Below are 20,365 nucleotides of genomic sequence, written 5' to 3'. Positions count from 1 at the left end.
TCTCTGTCTCTCTCTCTCTCTCCCCCTCTCTCTGTCTCTCTCTCTCTCTCTCTCTCTCTCTCTCTCTCTCTCTCTCTGTCTCTCTCTCTCATCATTTCTAATCTACAATGTTTGTTTCATTCCATTTCCCGAGTTTTGTCAATTCAATTTTAGTCAATTGTCTTTTGTTTGGAGCGTTGCTGTCAATGTTGAGTTTCTATAGAGACATTCTATCACTGAGAATTCTAGAGTTCTATCAGCTAGAAGTCTCTCCTTTACTTCTATAGAGACATTCTATCACTGAGAGTTCTAGAGTTCTATCACTGAGAGTTCTAGAGTTCTATCAGCTAGAAGTCTCTCCTTTACTTCTATAGAGACATTCTATCACTGAGAGTTCTAGAGTTCTATCACTGAGAGTTCTAGAGTTCTATCAGCTAGAAGTCTCTCCTTTACTTCTATAGAGACATTCTATCACTTGAGAATTCTAGAGTTCTATCACTGAGAATTCTCTCCTTTAGTTCTATAGAGACATTCTATCACTGAGAATTCTAGAGTTCTATCACTGAGAGTTCTAGAGTTCTATCAGCTAGAAGTCTCTCCTTTACTTCTATAGAGACATTCTATCACTGAGAATTCTAGAGTTCTATCAGCTAGACACGAACCTGATTACACATAGAAGTATATCTGCCTATAAGCTACCTGTCCTGCATTCAAATGTAGGTATATAAATGTGTCCATTTAGGAGATCTCTTTCGGATTGGCATAAAGGGGACTGAGAGACTGAAAAACAGCTTCTATCTCAAGGCCATCAGACTGTTAAACAGCCATCACTAACATTGAGTGGCTGCTGCCAACATACTGACTCAACTCCAGCCACTTTAATAATGGAAAAATGTCTGTAATAAATGTATCACTAGCCACTTTAAACAATGCCACTTTATATAATGTTTACATACCCTACATTACTCATCTCATATGTATATACTGTACTCGATACCATCTACGGCATCTTGCCTATGCCGCTCTGTACCATCACTCATTCATATATCTTTATGTACATATTATTTATCCCTTTACACTTGTGTGTATAAGGTAGTAGTTGTGAAATTGTTTGATTACTTGTAGATATTACTGCATTGTCGGAACTAGAAGCACAAGCATTTGCTAACCATGTGACCATTAACATCTGCTAACCATGTGACCATTAACATCTGCTAACCATGTGACCATTAACATCTGCTAACCATGTGACCATTAACATCTGCTAACCATGTGACCATTAACATCTGCTAACCATGTGACCATTAACATCTGCTAACCATGTGACCAATAACATCTGCTAACCATGTGACCATTAACATCTGCTAACCATGTGACCATTAACATCTGCTAACCATGTGACCATTAACATCTGCTAACCATGTGACCATTAACATCTGCTAACCATGTGACCATTAACATCTGCTAACCATGTGACCATTAACATCTGCTAACCATGTGACCATTAACATCTGCTAACCATGTGACCATTAACATCTGCTAACCATGTGACCATTAACATCTGCTAACCATGTGACCATTAACATCTGCTAACCATGTGACTGTGACAAGTAAAATTTGATTTGTTTTTAAATCTCCACCACTAATAAACTGTGGAGCTTCTCAAAGTAAATGTTTTCCTCAAAGTATTTGAAAAATCCTTCCAGCTCTCTCCCCTTTCGATAACCACTCAAGAGTGAAAGAGAAACATTTCATGCTCTGGTCCAGTGGAAACATCATAAAATAGCCCTACCTGATTACCTCTTATCAGTGGTTGACTTGGACTGGAATAGGTTCCGGAACTCATTTTGGGTTCCGGAACTGTTTTTATATTCAGGTGTAGGAGCTCCATAATACTTTTGAGATAATATTCCAGATGAGGAAGAGGAACTCAAGCAGTAGAACATTGAGATAATATTCTAGATGAGGAAGAGGAACTCAAGCAGTAGAACATTGAGATAATATTCTAGATGAGGAAGAGGAACTCAAGCAGTAGAACATTGAGATAATATTCTAGATGAGGAAGAGGAGCTCAAGCAGTAGAACATTGAGATAATATTCTAGATGAGGAAGAGGAGCTCAAGCAGTAGAACATTGAGATAATATTCTATAAGAGGAAGAGGAACTCAAGCAGTAGAACATTGAGATAATATTCTAGATGAGGAAGAGGAACTCAAGCAGTAGATCATTTGAGGTGAAGGTACTCAGCTCCAGGCCAAGTCAAGCACAGCTTCTTATCCATTACTCAACTAGCCAACAGCTGTGTCTGGAAACTCTGAAGACCCAGAATATTTTATACAATGTTATACGTTTACTTGTCCCCGACTCAAGTTAATAGTTGATACAATATGTCAAGTTCGTTGCAGACAGGCCATATGAAGCCAATGTGATTTATAGAATATTTTATTTTTTATCAGGATATTTTCTAACTGCAGGTTGCAATGTTTTTATTGTTGGCTTTATGTAGACTATTTTTTTTCACCATAGTTGGCAATAGAAGTTACTTTTTTAAGTTAGTATCATTTTAATTTAGTTTTGGATATAATTTTGATTTTCCACATTACAATATATTTTGACATATGAAGACGTTATTATAAATGAAATTAAACTTTTCCACAGAAATGTGTGAAAACCATAACCGGCATGCAGATGGGTAGAAACGGTAAGGTCATTCAACATGAGAAAGGTTGCCGACTCCTAACCTATTACCGGTAACTTCAGGAGAGTAATGGCAGAATCTGCTGACGCCAGCAGGAGTGGGAGGAGAATAATCGGGTCAGGTTAAGGTTGTTTTTCTTTCTTCTGGTTATCTAGATCTCTGGCTCCCTCTTGAGTCATTTGTGTCTTATTTCAGCGAACATGAAGTTTAAAGTATCAGATAAGCTCAATGCATATAGTTGATTTTTTTTAAACACATAGGGGTGTCTATAAATGGAAAAATACACGTTTTAAAAATATCTACCAATCGACTGGACAAAAGAACAGAAGACTTTCTGTCGACCAAGATTTTTTTTTAATCGTAGTAGTGTAGTAGTGTAGTAGTGTAGTAGTGTAGTAGTAGTAGCAGTGTAGTGGTGTAGTAGTAGTAGCAGTGTAGTGGTGTAGTAGTAGTAGCAGAGTAGTAGTGTAGTAGTAGTAATGTAGTAGTGTAGTAGTAGTAGTAGTTGTATAGTAGTAGTAGCAGTGTAGTGTAGTAGTAGTGTAGTAGTGTAGTAGTGTAGTAGTGTAGTAGTAGTAGTAGCAGTGTAGTGGTGTAGTAGTAGTAGCAGTGTAGTTGTGTAGTGTAGTAGTAGTAATGTAGTAGTGTAGTAGTTGTGTAGTAGTAGTAGCAGTGTAGTGTAGTAGTAGAGTAGTAGTGTAGTAGTAGTAGTAGTAGTGCAGTAGTAGTGTAGTAGTAGTAGTAGCAGTGTAGTATTAGTGTAGTGGTGTAGTAGTAGTAGTGTTGCAGTGTAGTAGTAGTGTAGTAGTAGTAGTAGTGGTGGTAGTGTAGTAGTAGTGTAGCAGTAGTAGTAGTGTAGTAGTAGTGCAGTAGTAGTGTAGTAGTAGTGTAGTAGTGTAATAGTGTAGTAGTGTATTAGTATAGTCGTAGTAGTATAGTAGTAGTGTAGTAGTAATAGAAGTAGAAGTGTAGTGGTAGTGTAGTAGTAGTATTATAGTAGTAGTGGTGTAGTAGTAGTGTAGTCGTGGTGTAGTAGTGTAATAGTGTTGTAGTAGTAGTAGTAGTGTAGTGGTGTAGTAGTAGTGTAGTAGTAGTGTAGTAGTGTAGTAGTGTAGTGGTGTAGTAGTAGTGTAGTAGTAGTGTAGTAGTAATAGTAGTAGTTGTAGTAGTACCAGTAGTAGTAGTGGTAGTGTAGTAGTAGTCTAGTAGTAGTTGACTTACTCAGTGACTGTCTTGGAGGACTTCTCTCTCTTGAAAGCCAGTTGGTATTTCAGACTCTCCACTTCCTTCTTCATCTGGGGCAGATCCATCTCATCCATGACTGCTGATTGGCTGGGGGAGGTTACCCTGGCAACCTGGGGGTAGTAAGTAAGTAAGTCAAGTTAGTATTCTGAACCAGAACGGCTCATAGAAGCAAATAACATGTTATTGATCAACAGGCGCCGAATACAACAGGTGTAAACCTTACAGTGAAATGCTTTCTTACGAGCCCCTAACCAACAATGCAGTTTAAAAAATATATATAATAATAAATACGAATAAGAATAAGAAATAAAAGTAACAAGTAATTAAAGAGCACCAGTAAAATAGCAATCGTAGAGACTATATACAGAGGGGTACCGGTACAGAGTCAATGTGGAGGCTATATACAGGGTGTTACGGTACAGAGTCAATGTGGAGGCTATATACAGGGGGTACCGATACAGAGTCAATGTGGAGGCTATATACAGGGTGTTACGGTACAGAGTCAATGTGGAGGCTATATACAGGGGGTACCGATACAGAGTCAATGTGGAGGCTATATACAGGGGGTACCGATACAGAGTCAATGTGCGTGGGCACCGGTTCGTCGAGGTAATTGAGGTGATATGTACATGTAGGTAGAGTTATTAAAGTGACTATAGATGATAACAACAGAGAGTATCAGCAGTGTTAGTTGAGGTAATATGTACATGTAGGTAGAGTTATTAAAGTGACTACAGATGATAACAACAGAGAGTAGCAGCGGTGTAGAAGAGGGGGAGGAGGGAGGACAGGCAATGTGAATAGTCTGGGCAGCTAATTTGATTAGATGTTCAGGAGTCTTATGGCTTGGGGGGTAGGAGCTGTTTAGAAGCCCCTTGGACCTGGACTTGGCGCTCCGGTACCGCTTGCCGTGCAAAACAGAAAACAGAAATAGAAAACAGTCTATGACTAGGGTGGAGTCCTTGACCATTTTTAGGGCCTTTCCTCTGACACCGCCTGGTATAGAGGTCCTGGATGGCAGGCAGCTTGGCTCCAGTGATTTACTGGGTCGTACACACTACCCTCTCTAGTTCCTTGCAGTCGAGGAGCCGAGCAGTTGCCATACCAGACAATGATGCAATCATGCTCTCGATGGTGCAGCTGTAGAACCTTTAGAGGATCTGAGGACCAATGCCAAATCTTTTCAGTCTCCTGAGGGGGAATAGGTTTTGTTGTGCCCTCTTCACGACTGTCTTGGTGTGCTTGTAATACTACTACTGCTACCCCACCACTACTACTACTACTACTACTACTACTACTACTGGTGCTACTACTACTGGTGCTACTACTACTGCTACTACTACCCCACCACTACTACTACTACTACTACTACTACTAGTGCTACTACTACTACTACTACTACTACTGGTGCTACTACTACTACTGCTACTACTACTACTACTACTAGTGCTACTACTACTACTACTACTACTACTACTACTACTGGTGCTACTACTACTGCTACTACTACCCCACCACTACTACTACTACTACTACTACTACTACTACTGGTGCTACTACTACTACTACTGGTGCTACTACTACTGCTACTACTACTACTACTACTACTACTACACTACTACTGCTACTACTACACTACTACTACTACTACTACTACACTACTACTACTACTACACTACTACTACACTACTACTGCAACTACTACACTACTACTACTACTACTACTACACTACTACTACTACTACTACTACTGGTGCTACCCCCACTACTACTACTACAACTACTACTGGTGCTACTACTACTACACTACTACTACTACTACAACACTACTACTACTACACTACTACTACCACTACACTACTACTACTACTACTACTACTACTACTACTACTACTACTACTGGTGCTACTACTACTGCTACTACTACTACTACTACTGCTACTACTACTCCTACACTGCTACCACTACTACTACACTACTACTGCTACTACTACTACTACTACTACTACTACACTACTACTACTACTACTACTACTACTACTACTACTACACTACTACTACTACACTACTACTGCTGCTGCAACTACTACTACTACCACTACTACTACTACACTACTACTACTACTACTGCTACCTCTACTACTGCTACTACTACACAACTACTACTACTACTACTATTACTACTACTACACTACTACTAGTACTACTACTACTACTACTGCACTACTACTACTACACTACTACTACTACTACTACTGCTACTACTACTACTACTACACTACTACTACACTACTACTACTACTACTACTACTACACTACTACTACTACTACTACTAGTACTACCACTACTACTACTACCACTACTACACTACTACTACTACTACTACTACACTATTACTACTACACTACTACTACTACTACTACTACTACTACCACTAGTAGTACTACTGGTGTATTGTTAATTAACATTGCCTGTCTCCTCTACTCTCCTCCCTCTCTCACTCCAGTAGACAGGATGGCTGTGCTGAGGACTGATGCTGCTGAGGAGAGTAAGGGTGTTTGCCAGAGATTTAGTTTCTGGTTTCACCGTGGGATTCTCCTGAGATGCTGGGAGGATATTTTTCTCTATCTTTCCTCTCTCTCTTCATCTCTCTACTAATGATTCTCTCTCTCTATCTCTCCCTCTCCTAACCTAATGGTGCTCTCTCTCCCCCTCTTCAACTCTCTCTCTCCTCATTTATCTCCATCTGTTCCTCTCTCCATCTCTCCCTCTACATCTCACTTTCCTTATTGATCTGAATCCCCCGCTCCACGTCTCTCTCTCTCTCTCTACCCCCCTCTCTCTACCCCCCCACTCTCTCTCTCTCTCAACCCCCCTCTCTCTATCCCCCCCTCTCTCTCTCTCTCTCTCTCGCTATATATATATATATATATATTCTGGTACACTCAGCGATGAGTGTGTTCTGCTCTCTGATTCCTAAAAAAAGCTCATTCATTACTCAACACATTACTGACTGTACCCAACACCGCTGCGGCTGCCATCTCTCTCTCTCTCTCTCTCTCTTTCTCTGGCAGCAGTCCGTTGGAGGGGTGTAGGAGGAGGAAGAGGAGGAAGAGGCTGGGAGAGGAGGAAGAGGAGGCTCAGGGTGTTATGTTGGAGGCTGACTTCCATATGTGGACCATTCTAGCCTACCTGGGTTTCCTAACAGTATCTGGGTTTTCCTCTGTAGCCCTGAACACTCTGCTGTTCATCATACAGGCACGGGAAGTTCTCTGCTCTAACATTCTATACACTCATGTTGCTAGGCTACAGTCGCTAACACAACAGCAGAGCCCTGGTGTATGTATATTTGGTGTAGGAGAACTATGGGGTTGTCATGTGGTATAATAATAACACTGTCAGCACTGAGGCCCCAGACACTGCAGTAAGATGTAGGATGGTTTGGGGGATGTAGGATGCTTTGGTGGATGTTGGATGGTTTGAGGATGCAGAATGGTTTGGCAGATGTAGGATGTTTGGGGGATGTGGGACTATTTGGGGATGTGGGATGGTTTGAGGATGCAGAATGGTTTGGCAGATGTAGGATGGTTTGAGGTTGTTGGGTGGTTTGGGGATGTAGGATGGTTTGAGGATGTGGGATGGTTTGAGGATGTAGGATGGTTTGAGGATGTGGGATGGTTTGAGGATGTAGGATGGTTTGGGGATGTAGGATGGTTTGGGGATGTAGGATGGTTTGGGGATGTAGGATGGTTTGGGGATGTAGGATGGTTTGGGGCGTAGGATGGTTTGGGGGACTTAGGATGGTTTGGGGATGTGGGACTATTTGGGGATGTGGGATGGTTTGAGGATGGTTGTGGGATGGTTGGGGGATGGTTGGGGGATATACGATGGTTTGGGGTAGTTCTGAGGATGCAGATTGATTTGGAGGATGTAGGATAGTTTGGGGATGTGGAACAGTTCGGGGAACATAGGGGTGTTTTGGGAATGTAGGATGTTTGGGGATGTAAGATGATTTGAGGATGTGGGATGGTTTGGGGATTTTTTATATATTTCTTTTATTTCACCTTTATTTAACCAGGTAGGCTAGTTGAGAACACCTTTATTTAACCAGGTAGGCTAGTTGAGAACACCTTTATTTAACCAGGTAGGCTAGTTGAGAACACCTTTATTTAACCAGGTAGGCTAGTTGAGAACACCTTTATTTAACCAGGTAGGCTAGTTGAGAACACCTTTATTTATCCAGGTAGGCTAGTTGAGAACACCTTTATTTAACCAGGTAGGCTAGTTGAGAACACCTTTATTTAACCAGGTAGGCTGGTTGAGAACACCTTTATTTAACCAGGTAGGCTAGTTGAGAACACCTTTATTTAACCAGGTAGGCTAGTTGAGAACACCTTTATTTAACCAGGTAGGCCAGTTGAGAACACCTTTATTTAACCAGGTAGGCTAGTTGAGAACACCTTTATTTAACCAGGTAGGCCAGTTGAGAACACCTTTATTTAACCAGGTAGGCTAGTTGAGAACACCTTTATTTAACCAGGTAGGCTAGTTGAGAACACCTTTATTTAACCAGGTAGGCTAGTTGAGAACACCTTTATTTAACCAGGTAGGCTAGTTGAGAACACCTTTATTTAACCAGGTAGGCTAGTTGAGAACACCATTATTTAACCAGGTAGGCTAGTTGAGAACACCTTTATTTAACCAGGTAGGCTAGTTGAGAACACCTTTATTTAACCAGGTAGGCCAGTTGAGAACACCTTTATTTAACCAGGTAGACTAGTTGAGAACACCTTTATTTAACCAGGTAGGCTAGTTGAGAACACCTTTATTTAACCAGGTAGACTAGTTGAGAACACCTTTATTTAACCAGGTAGGCTAGTTGAGAACACCTTTATTTAACCAGGCAGGCTAGTTGAGAACACCTTTATTTAACCAGGTAGGCCAGTTGAGAACACCTTTATTTAACCAGGTAGGTTAGTTGAGAACACCTTTATTTAACCAGGTAGGCTTAGTTGAGAACACCTTTATTTAACCAGGTAGGCTAGTTGAGAACACCTTTATTTAACCAGGTAGGCCAGTTGAGAACACCTTTATTTAACCAGGTAGGCTAGTTGAGAACACCTTTATTTAACCGGTAGGCTAGTTGAGAACACCTTTATTTAACCAGGTAGGCTAGTTGAGAACACCTTTATTTAACCAGGTAGGCTAGTTGAGAACACCTTTATTTAACCAGGTAGGCTAGTTGAGAACACCTTTATTTAACCAGGTAGGCTAGTTGAGAACACCTTTATTTAACCAGGTAGGCTAGTTTGAGAACACCTTTATAACCAGGTAGCTAGTTGAGAACACCTTTATTTAACCAGGTAGGCTAGTTGAGAACACCTTTATTTAACCAGGTAGGCTAGTTGAGAACACCTTTATTTAACCAGGTAGGCTAGTTGAGAACACCTTTATTTAACCAGGTAGGCTAGTTGAGAACACCTTTATTTAACCAGGTAGGCTAGTTGAGAACACCTTTATTTAACCAGGTAGGCTAGTTGAGAACACCTTTATTTAACCAGGTAGGTTAGTTGAGAACACCTTTATTTAACCAGGTAGGCTAGTTGAGAACACCTTTATTTAACCAGGTAGGCTAGTTGAGAACACCTTTATTTAACCAGGTAGGCTAGTTGAGAACACCTTTATTTAACCAGGTAGGCTAGTTGAGAACACCTTTATTTAACCAGGTAGGCTAGTTGAGAACACCTTTATTTAACCAGGTAGGCTAGTTGAGAACACCTTTATTTAACCAGGTAGGCTAGTTGAGAACACCTTTATTTAACCAGGTAGGCTAGTTGAGAACACCTTTATTTAACCAGGTAGGCTAGTTGAGAACACCTTTATTTAACCAGGTAGGCTAGTTGAGAACACCTTTATTTAACCAGGTAGGCTAGTTGAGAACACCTTTATTTAACCAGGTAGGCTAGTTGAGAACACCTTTATTTAACCAGGTAGGCTAGTTGAGAACACCTTTATTTAACCAGGTAGGCTAGTTGAGAACACCTTTATTTAACCAGGTAGGCTAGTTGAGAACACCTTTATTTAACCAGGTAGGCTAGTTGAGAACACCTTTATTTAACCAGGTAGGCTAGTTGAGAACACCTTTATTTAACCAGGTAGGCTAGTTGAGAACACCTTTATTTAACCAGGTAGGCTAGTTGAGAACACCTTTATTTAACCAGGTAGGCTAGTTGAGAACACCTTTATTTAACCAGGTAGGCTAGTTGAGAACACCTTTATTTAACCAGGTAGGCTAGTTGAGAACACCTTTATTTAACCAGGTAGGCTAGTTGAGAACACCTTTATTTAACCAGGTAGGCTAGTTGAGAACACCTTTATTTAACCAGGTAGGCTAGTTGAGAACACCTTTATTTAACCAGGTAGGCTAGTTGAGAACACCTTTATTTAACCAGGTAGGCTAGTTGAGAACACCTTTATTTAACCAGGTAGGCTAGTTGAGAACACCTTTATTTAACCAGGTAGGCTAGTTGAGAACACCTTTATTTAACCAGGTAGGCTAGTTGAGAACACCTTTATTTAACCAGGTAGGCTAGTTGAGAACACCTTTATTTAACCAGGTAGGCTAGTTGAGAACACCTTTATTTAACCAGGTAGGCTAGTTGAGAACACCTTTATTTAACCAGGTAGGCTAGTTGAGAACACCTTTATTTAACCAGGTAGGCTAGTTGAGAACACCTTTATTTAACCAGGTAGGCTAGTTGAGAACACCTTTATTTAACCAGGTAGGCTAGTTGAGAACACCTTTATTTAACCAGGTAGGCTAGTTGAGAACACCTTTATTTAACCAGGTAGGCTAGTTGAGAACACCTTTATTTAACCAGGTAGGCTAGTTGAGAACACCTTTATTTAACCAGGTAGGCTAGTTGAGAACACCTTTATTTAACCAGGTAGGCTAGTTGAGAACACCTTTATTTAACCAGGTAGGCTAGTTGAGAACACCTTTATTTAACCAGGTAGGCTAGTTGAGAACACCTTTATTTAACCAGGTAGGCTAGTTGAGAACACCTTTATTTAACCAGGTAGGCTAGTTGAGAACACCTTTATTTAACCAGGTAGGCTAGTTGAGAACACCTTTATTTAACCAGGTAGGCTAGTTGAGAACACCTTTATTTAACCAGGTAGGCTAGTTGAGAACACCTTTATTTAACCAGGTAGGCTAGTTGAGAACACCTTTATTTAACCAGGTAGGCTAGTTGAGAACACCTTTATTTAACCAGGTAGGCTAGTTGAGAACACCTTTATTTAACCAGGTAGGCTAGTTGAGAACACCTTTATTTAACCAGGTAGGCTAGTTGAGAACACCTTTATTTAACCAGGTAGGCTAGTTGAGAACACCTTTATTTAACCAGGTAGGCTAGTTGAGAACACCTTTATTTAACCAGGTAGGCTAGTTGAGAACACCTTTATTTAACCAGGTAGGCTAGTTGAGAACACCTTTATTTAACCAGGTAGGCTAGTTGAGAACACCTTTATTTAACCAGGTAGGCTAGTTTGAGAACACCTTTATTTAACCAGGTAGGCTAGTTGAGAACACCTTTATTTAACCAGGTAGGCTAGTTGAGAACACCTTTATTTAACCAGGTAGGCTAGTTGAGAACACCTTTATTTAACCAGGTAGGCTAGTTGAGAACACCTTTATTTAACCAGGTAGGCTAGTTGAGAACACCTTTATTTAACCAGGTAGGCTAGTTGAGAACACCTTTATTTAACCAGGTAGGCTAGTTGAGAACACCTTTATTTAACCAGGTAGGCTAGTTGAGAACACCTTTATTTAACCAGGTAGGCTAGTTGAGAACACCTTTATTTAACCAGGTAGGCTAGTTGAGAACACCTTTATTTAACCAGGTAGGCTAGTTGAGAACACCTTTATTTAACCAGGTAGGCTAGTTGAGAACACCTTTATTTAACCAGGTAGGCTAGTTGAGAACACCTTTATTTAACCAGGTAGGCTAGTTGAGAACACCTTTATTTAACCAGGTAGGCTAGTTGAGAACACCTTTATTTAACCAGGGAGGCTAGTTGAGAACACTTTTATTTAACCAGGTAGGCTAGTTGAGAACACCTTTATTTAACCAGGTAGGCTAGTTGAGAACACCTTTATTTAACCAGGTAGGCTAGTTGAGAACACCTTTATTTAACCAGGTAGGCTAGTTGAGAACACCTTTATTTAACCAGGTAGGCTAGTTGAGAACACCTTTATTTAACCAGGTAGGCTAGTTGAGAACAAGTTCTCATTTGCAACTGCGACCTGGCCAAGATAAAGCATAGCAGTGTGAACAGACAACACAGAGTTACACATGGAGTAAACAATTAACAAGTCAATAACACAGTAGAAAACAAAGGGGGAGTCTATATACAATGTGTGCAAAAGGCATGAGGAGGTAGGCGAATGATTACAATTTTGCAGATTAACACTGGAGTGATAAAAGATCAGATGGTCATGTACAGGTAGAGATATTGGTGTGCAAAAGAGCAGAAAAGTAAATAAATAAAAACAGTATGGGGATGAGGTAGGTGAAAAGGGTGGGCTATTTACCAATAGACTATGTACAGCTGCAGCGATCGGTTAGCTGCTCAGATAGCTGATGTTTGAAGTTGGTGAGGGAGATAAAAGTCTCCAACTTCAGCGGGATGTGGGATGACTGACTCAAAATCATTGGCCACTTTAATACATGGATAACTATTCACTTTAATAATGACACTTTACTAATGTTTACATATCTTACATTACTCATCTCATATGTATATACTGTATTCTATACCATCTATTGCATCTTGTCTATGCCGTTCTGTCATCGCTCATCCATGTATTTATATGTATGTATTCTCATTCCTCCCTTTAGATGTGTGTGTATTAGGTAGTTGTTGGGGAATTGTTAGATTACTTGTTAGATATCACTGCACTGTCGGAACTAGAAGCACAAGCATTTCGCTACACTCGCATTAACATCTGCTAACCATGTGTATGTGACCAATAACATCTGCTAAACATGTGACTGTGACCAATAACATCTGCTAACCATGTGTATGTGACCAATAACATCTGCTAAACATGTGACTGTGACCAATAACATCTGCTAAACATGTGACTGTGACCAATAACATCTGCTAACCATGTGACTGTGACCAATAACATCTGCTAACCATGTGTATGTGACCAATAACATCTGCTAAACATGTGACTGTGACCAATAACATCTGCTAACCATGTGACCAATAACATCTGCTAAACATGTGACTGTGACCAATAACATCTGCTAAACATGTGACTGTGACCATTAACATCTGCTAACCATGTGACCAATAACATCTGCTAACCATGTGACCAATAACATCTGCTAACCATGTGACTGTGACCATTACCATCTGCTAAACATGTGACCATTAACATCTGCTAACCATGTGACTGTGACCAATAACATCTGCTAAACATGTGTTTGTGACCAATAACATCTGCTAACCATGTGACTGTGACCATTACCATCTGCTAACCATGTGACTGTGACCAATACCATCTGCTAAACATGTGTATGTGACCAATAACATCTGCTAACCATGTGACCATTAACATCTGCTAACCATGTGTATGTGACCAATAACATCTGCTAACCATGTGTATGTGACCAATAACATCTGCTAACCATGTGTATGTGACCATTAACATCTGCTAAACATGTGTATGTGACCAATAACATCTGCTAACCATGTGTATGTGACCAATAACATCTGCTAAACATGTGTATGTGACCAATAACATCTGCTAACCATGTGACCAATAACATCTGCTAACCATGTGACCAATAACATCTGCTAACCATGTGTATGTGACCAATAACATCTGCTAACCATGTGTATGTGACCAATAACATCTGCTAACCATGTGACCAATAACATCTGCGAACCATGTGACCAATAACATCTGCTAACCATGTGACCATTAACATCTGCTAACCATGTGACCATTAACATCTGCTAACCATGTGACCATTAACATCTGCTAACCATGTGACCAATAACATCTGCTAACCATGTGTATGTGACCATTAACATCTGCTAACCATGTGTATGTGACCAATAACATCTGCTAACCATGTGACCAATAACATCTGCTAACCATGTGACCATTACCATCTGCTAACCATGTGTATGTGACCAATAACATCTGCTAACCATGTGACCAATAACATCTGCTAACCATGTGACCATTAACATCTGCTAACCATGTGACCAATAACATCTGCTAACCATGTGACCAATAACATCTGCTAACCATGTGACCATTAACATCTGCTAACCATGTGACCATTAACATTTTCATTTGATTTTGATTTTGATTTGAGGAGTATACCACCTCAGTCATCGGCTTCCTCAATAAATGCATCGATGACGTCGTCCCCACAGTGACCGGTACGTACATATCCCAACCAGAAGCCATGAATTACAGGCAACATCCGTACTGAGCTAAAGGCTAGAGCTGCCGCTGTCAAGGAGCAGGACACTAATCCTGTTGCTTATAAGAAATCCCGCTCTGCCCTCAGACGAACCATCAAGCAGGCAAAGCATCAATACAGGACTAAGATTGAATCCTACTACACCGGCTTTGACACTCGTAGGATGTGGCAAGGCATGAAAACTATTACAGACTACAAAGGGAAACCCAGCCGTGAGCTGCCCAGTGACGAGGGCCTACCAGACGAGCAAAATGCCTTTTATGCTCACTTCGAGGCAAGCAACACTGAAGCATGCATGAGAGCACCAGCTGTTCCGGACGATTGTGTGATCACGCTCTCCATAGCCAATCTGAGCAAGACCTTTAAACAGGTCAACATTCAGAAGGCCGCGGGGCCAGAAGGATTACATTTGCATACCGCCCCAACAGATCCACAGATGACAAAATCTCAATCGCACTCCACACTGCCCTTTCACACCTGGACAAAAGGAACACCTATGTGAGAATACTGTTCATTGACTACAGCTCAGCGTTCAACACCATAGTTGCCCTCAAAGCTCATCACTAAGCTAAGGACTCTGGGACTAAACACCTCCCTCTGCAACTAAATCCTGGACTTCCTGACGGGCCGCCCCCAGGTGTTAACGGTAGGCAACAACACATCTGCCACGCTGCTCCCCAACACGGGGGCCCCTCAGGGGTGTGCACTTAGTCCCCTCCTGTACTCTCTGTTCACCCACGACTGCATGGCTAGGCACGACTCCAACACCATCATTAAGTTTGCTGACGACACAACAGTGGTAGGGCCTGATCACCGACAACAATGGGTCACTAGTTAAAGAGAGTCCGGCCTGATCACCGACAACGATGGGTCACTAGTTAAAGAGAGTCCGGCCTGATCACCGACAACGATGGGTCAAGAGTTTCAAGAGCCTTTTTGTCCACATCACCAATAAACTATCATGGTCCAAACATATCAAGACAGTTGTAAAGTCACAATTTTTGATTTGTTAGGGCAAAAACAAAGCCATCAATTAGGCCAATAAGTAAGGCCTTATGATGTATGTAATGTGTTGTCATGGTTTAATTGTATTATAACATCCCCCCCCTAGGGGACTTACTTGGGGAGCAAAAGCCACAGGCCTTCAAAAAGGTAAGAAACAACCATATCTTTGTCACTAACGAATACAGCCACGGGTGGTAAACAATTTACTCAAAAAAGAAAAGGCACCTTGGGTAATATGCAAATGACACTCTTTACAGCCCTGGGAAAGTCTAGCACTAGTTAAAGAGAGTCCGGTTGACTATGAGTCAAGTGTTTTTGTTTTACACTGTCGGTGTTGATATTATTAACTCTACAGCAGAGCTTTCCAAACAACACAGTCGAGTTCCTTTGAACACTGCCAGAGTTAAATGAGGAGCTCTGCAACACTTTGAAACATTTTGTCATTTTAAACACCACATCAAGTAGGACTTTATTTTTCGCTGATCAATAGTGTACATGTTACACAGAGTTAATTAGACACCATTTAATGTTTATTGTTGCTGTTGTGTCTGTCCCCACCGAACAACCCGAACTGACTGTCCTGTGTCGATAGTCATGACATCTCTAATGTGAAGGTAATGTCCTATTCTGTCTGATAACTGAGACTAACTATTGGTCTGTCTGGACATAGCAGCCGGGGAGGTTTTAGAGGGTTTAGACAGGGAGAACACACACACACTTGCACACACACACTTGCACACACACACACACACACACACACACACACACACACACACACACACACACACACACACACACACACACACACACACACACACAGAGAGAGGAATAATCATCACGATGTAGCCTGTGAAAATGTTGTATCAATCAATTAAGGATCAATAACGGTCTGAAAGTGGAGGGGGGGGGGGGCAGCCAGGTCACCCGTGATACAGGTCAGTGTTTCGACATCCGTCTACAACTGAGGAACGTAGGGATGTGACATGGAAACCAGGCCGCTAGGGGCAACGGTGAGCTAAATAGGTGAGAAACCAGGCCGCTAGGGGCAACGGTGAGCTAAATAGGTGAGAAAACAGGCCGCTAGGGGCAACGGTGAGCAAAGCAGGTGAGAAACGGTGACAAAAGTAGGTTTTTTGTTCTGCTAGAGTGTTGTGGACGAGCTTGTTCATCTGCCTCTGAGTCCAAACGTTGAGGAACGTCGGGATGTGATGTGGAAACCGGCCACTAGGGGCAACGGTGAGCTAAATAGGTGAGAAAACAGGCCGCTAGGGGCAACGGTGAGCAAAGCAGGTGAGAAACGGTGACAAAAGTAGGTTTTTTGTTCTGCTAGAGTGTTGTGGACGAGCTTATTCATCTGCCTCTGAGTTCCAAACGTTGCAGGTTCAAATCCAGCAATAGAAAGTTGTTGTTTATTTTTTTATTTTATTTTTTTAAGCCCATCCCAAACCTTAACCCTTACCTTAACCATTCAGGGTTAATACCCTGTGTGGATCACTTGGTAGAGCATGGTGCTTGCAATGCCAAGGTTGTGGGTTCAATTTCTTCAGGGGACCAGTAAGAAAACATATATATTCACTACTGTAAATTACTCTGGGTAAATGTAAAAAAAAAAATCTGACTTTGAAATTTGACTTTTACAATCATTTCTAAATTTGCCATTAGAGGAACACTGATGAATGTTGAATTCTGACATGAAGACTGTGAGAGCGAGTTGGAATCTGTCCCGCGGCCTGATAACTGAAGAGGAACACTGATGAATGTTGAATTCTGACATGAAGACTGTGAGAGCGAGTTGTAATCTGTCCCGCGGCCTGTTAACTGAAGAGGAACCACTGATGAATGTTGAATTCTGACATGAAGAATGTGAGAGCGAGTTGGAATCTGTCCCGCGGCCTGTTAACTGAAGAGGAACACTGATGAATGTTGAATTCTGACGTGAAGACTGTGAGAGCGAGTTGGAATCTGTCTAACCCTAACCCTGATAACTGAAGAGGAACACTGATGAATGTTGAATTCTGACGTGAAGACTGTGAGAGCGAGTTGGAATCTGTCCCGCGGCCTGTTAACTGAAGAGGAACACTGATGAATGTTGAATTCTGACATGAAGACTGTGAGAGCGAGTTGGAATCTGTCCCGCGGCCTGTTAACTGAAGAGGAACCACTGATGAATGTTGAATTCTGACATGAAGACTGTGAGAGCGAGTTGGAATCTGTCCCGCGGCCTGTTAACTGAAGAGGAACCACTGATGAATGTTGAATTCTGACATGAAGAATGTGAGAGCGAGTTGGAATCTGTCCCGCGGCCTGTTAACTGAAGAGGAACACTGATGAATGTTGAATTCTGACGTGAAGACTGTGAGAGCGAGTTGGAATCTGTCTAACCCTAACCCTGATAACTGAAGAGGAACACTGATGAATGTTGAATTCTGACGTGAAGACTGTGAGAGCGAGTTGGAATCTGTCCCGCGGCCTGTTAACTGAAGAGGAACACTGATGAATGTTGAATTCTGACATGAAGACTGTGAGAGCGAGTTGGAATCTGTCCCGCGGCCTGTTAACTGAAGAGGAACCACTGATGAATGTTGAATTCTGACATGAAGACTGTGAGAGCGAGTTGGAATCTGTCCCGCGGCCTGTTAACTGAAGAGGAACCACTGATGAATGTTGAATTCTGACATGAAGACTGTGAGAGCGAGTTGGAATCTGTCCCGCGGCCTGTTAACTGAAGAGGAACACTGATGAATGTTGAATTCTGACGTGAAGACTGTGAGAGCGAGTTGGAATCTGTCTAACCCTAACCCTGATAACTGAAGAGGAACACTGATGAATGTTGAATTCTGACGTGAAGACTGTGAGAGCGAGTTGGAATCTGTCCCGCGGCCTGTTAACTGAAGAGGAACCACTGATGAATGTTGAATTCTGACATGAAGACTGTGAGAGCGAGTTGGAATCTGTCTAACCCTAACCCTGATAACTGAAGAGGAACACTGATGAATGTTGAATTCTGACATGAAGACTGTGAGAGCGAGTTGGAATCTGTCCCGCGGCCTGATAACTGAAGAGGAACACTGATGAATGTTGAATTCTGACGTGAAGACTGTGAGAGCGAGTTGGAATCTGTCTAACCCTAACCCTGTTAACTGAAGAGGAACACTGATGAATGTTGAATTCTGACATGAAGACTGTGAGAGCGAGTTGGAATCTGTCTAACCCTAACCCTGATAACTGAAGAGGCCAGGTGAGGAGGAGGAGGAGGCCAGGTGAGGAGGAGGAGGAGGTGATGAGGAGGACGAGGCCAGGTGTAAAGGACGAGGAGGCCAGGGGAGGAGGAGGAGGAGGCCAGGGGAGGAGGAGGAGGCCAGGTGAGGAGGAGGAGGAGGAGGCCAGGTGAGGAGGAGGAGGAGACCAGGTGAGGAGGAGGAGGAGGCCAGGTGAGGAGGAGGAGGCCAGGTGAGGAGGAGGAGGAGGCCAGGTGAGGAGGAGGAGGCCAGGTGAGGAGGAGGAGGAGGAGGAGGAGAAATCCTCGTTTTATGTAACGTCCTCTGTTTCATCCCTCTCTGCTGAGTATGGAGGCGGAAGGAGTGAGAAACTGAAATGGTAATTTCCAACCCAAAGCTCCCCTCGTTCATCGATCTATAGTGTGGATGTTCGTCTGTGAGGTCTGAGTCTAAACAACATTCTGTCAGCACATACCATGTCAACACAAAACCCCATCTCATATACAAATCTGTGAAATTAACAAATTAAATCGTCATTTTATGTATCTTTTACTATCCATTTTAATCACACCGCTTACCTCACTGATTTTTGCCGGTGGTAGCTGTTGCTCAGACCGGCTCCGTTTTAGGCTACCGGAGTCGGTATTTCGGTAAGGTGAGACGCGTCCCTCTGTTTCCTAAAATACCGGGAAGTGTCCGGGACTTTTCCGCGTCAAGTGGTTTCTGTTGTGTTCTCACACTGCGCACTACCAGTTCTCTCGCTCCGTCCAAATGGACAATTGGCCAATGTGACGGTTTAAATCCGCAGTCTGAAGTATATTCTACCGGCGATGACGGGATGCTGAGCACTAGATAGTCCTCTTTCCTTCTCCGGGATTTAGTGGTCGGTCAGTCCGTTACTATAGAGCCGTGGGGCCGGTTTCCAGTTGGGTTGTCGGGCGGTTCTCTCTCTCTCTCTCTGCAGAGGCCGGGAGATGCTGAGGAAGTTACTGTACCGGGGAATGGCGGGGATAAGTCGCAAGCTGGCTGTTCACTCCCTGCTGCTGCTGAGCGGAGCTTCAATGTGTGTGTGTGTGTGTCCGTGCGCGCGTGCGTGCGTGCGTGCTTAAAAGTGTGTTTCCCCGAGGATGGTTAGTTAGATGAGGCGAGTGAACCAGTCAGGAGAGGAGAGAGCTTTCTCTGTAAACTCTCTATTTTTGCCTTGTTGACTGTGGAGGGAGAGGAGGGGAGAGGGAGGGGGCGAGAAAGGAGGGGGGAGGTAAAGAGGAGGGGAGAGGGAGGGGGCGAGAAAGGAGGGGGGGAGAGGGACTGAGGAGGGGGATGCGCACATACCCCATCTCTCCAACCTGGTCTCAGAAAATGACGTATTATTCTGTATGTAAATCTTTGACACTCTATTTAATATATGTTATGTTACTGTATGTAAATCTTAGACACTCTATTTGTCTGATACATCTCTGATATGTTATGAATTACAAAATGTACAATTGTTGGGAATCAGCAAAAACGTATGATATGTTACGAATTTCCAATTTGTAGTTAAATAAAGGTTAAATAAAAATACATAATTGAAAACGTCAGCTAGGTGACTAGATGGCTAATGCTAACGTTATCCAGTTCTAGGAGTTAAGGGTTAGTTAACATGCTAACGTTAGCTAGGTGACTAGGTGGCTAATGCTAACGTTATCCAGTTCTAGGAGTTAAGGGT

The 20,365-nt window shown here is 42.3% G+C and overlaps 2 protein-coding genes across 2 annotated transcripts in view; both read right to left on the bottom strand.

The window, feature by feature from the left end:
- Positions 1–19,832, bottom strand: part of LOC109887041 (guanine nucleotide-binding protein G(I)/G(S)/G(O) subunit gamma-13-like) — a 30,776-nt gene extending 10,944 nt beyond the window's left edge. The window contains exons 1-2 of the mRNA XM_031814347.1: positions 19,236–19,832; positions 3,899–4,032 (exon numbers count right to left, since the gene is read on the bottom strand). Of these exons, the coding sequence (XP_031670207.1) occupies positions 3,899–3,996 (98 nt within the window). The 5' untranslated portion in view covers positions 3,997–4,032; positions 19,236–19,832. The remainder of the gene's footprint in view (positions 1–3,898; positions 4,033–19,235) is intronic.
- Positions 5,341–5,868, bottom strand: LOC116359890 (putative uncharacterized protein DDB_G0271974; the record flags this gene model as incomplete). The annotated part of the gene is made up of 2 exons (XM_031813772.1): positions 5,341–5,388; positions 5,809–5,868. Coding segments are annotated over 2 exons (108 nt in total), but the record flags the coding sequence as incomplete, so codon positions are not given.
- Positions 19,833–20,365: the final 533 nt, after the last annotated feature.

The sequence above is a fragment of the Oncorhynchus kisutch genome, unplaced genomic scaffold, assembly GCF_002021735.2.
Source record: "Oncorhynchus kisutch isolate 150728-3 unplaced genomic scaffold, Okis_V2 Okis06b-Okis10b_hom, whole genome shotgun sequence".
Lineage (NCBI taxonomy): Eukaryota > Metazoa > Chordata > Actinopteri > Salmoniformes > Salmonidae > Oncorhynchus > Oncorhynchus kisutch.
This window is presented reverse-complemented; position numbering and strand designations above follow the sequence as displayed.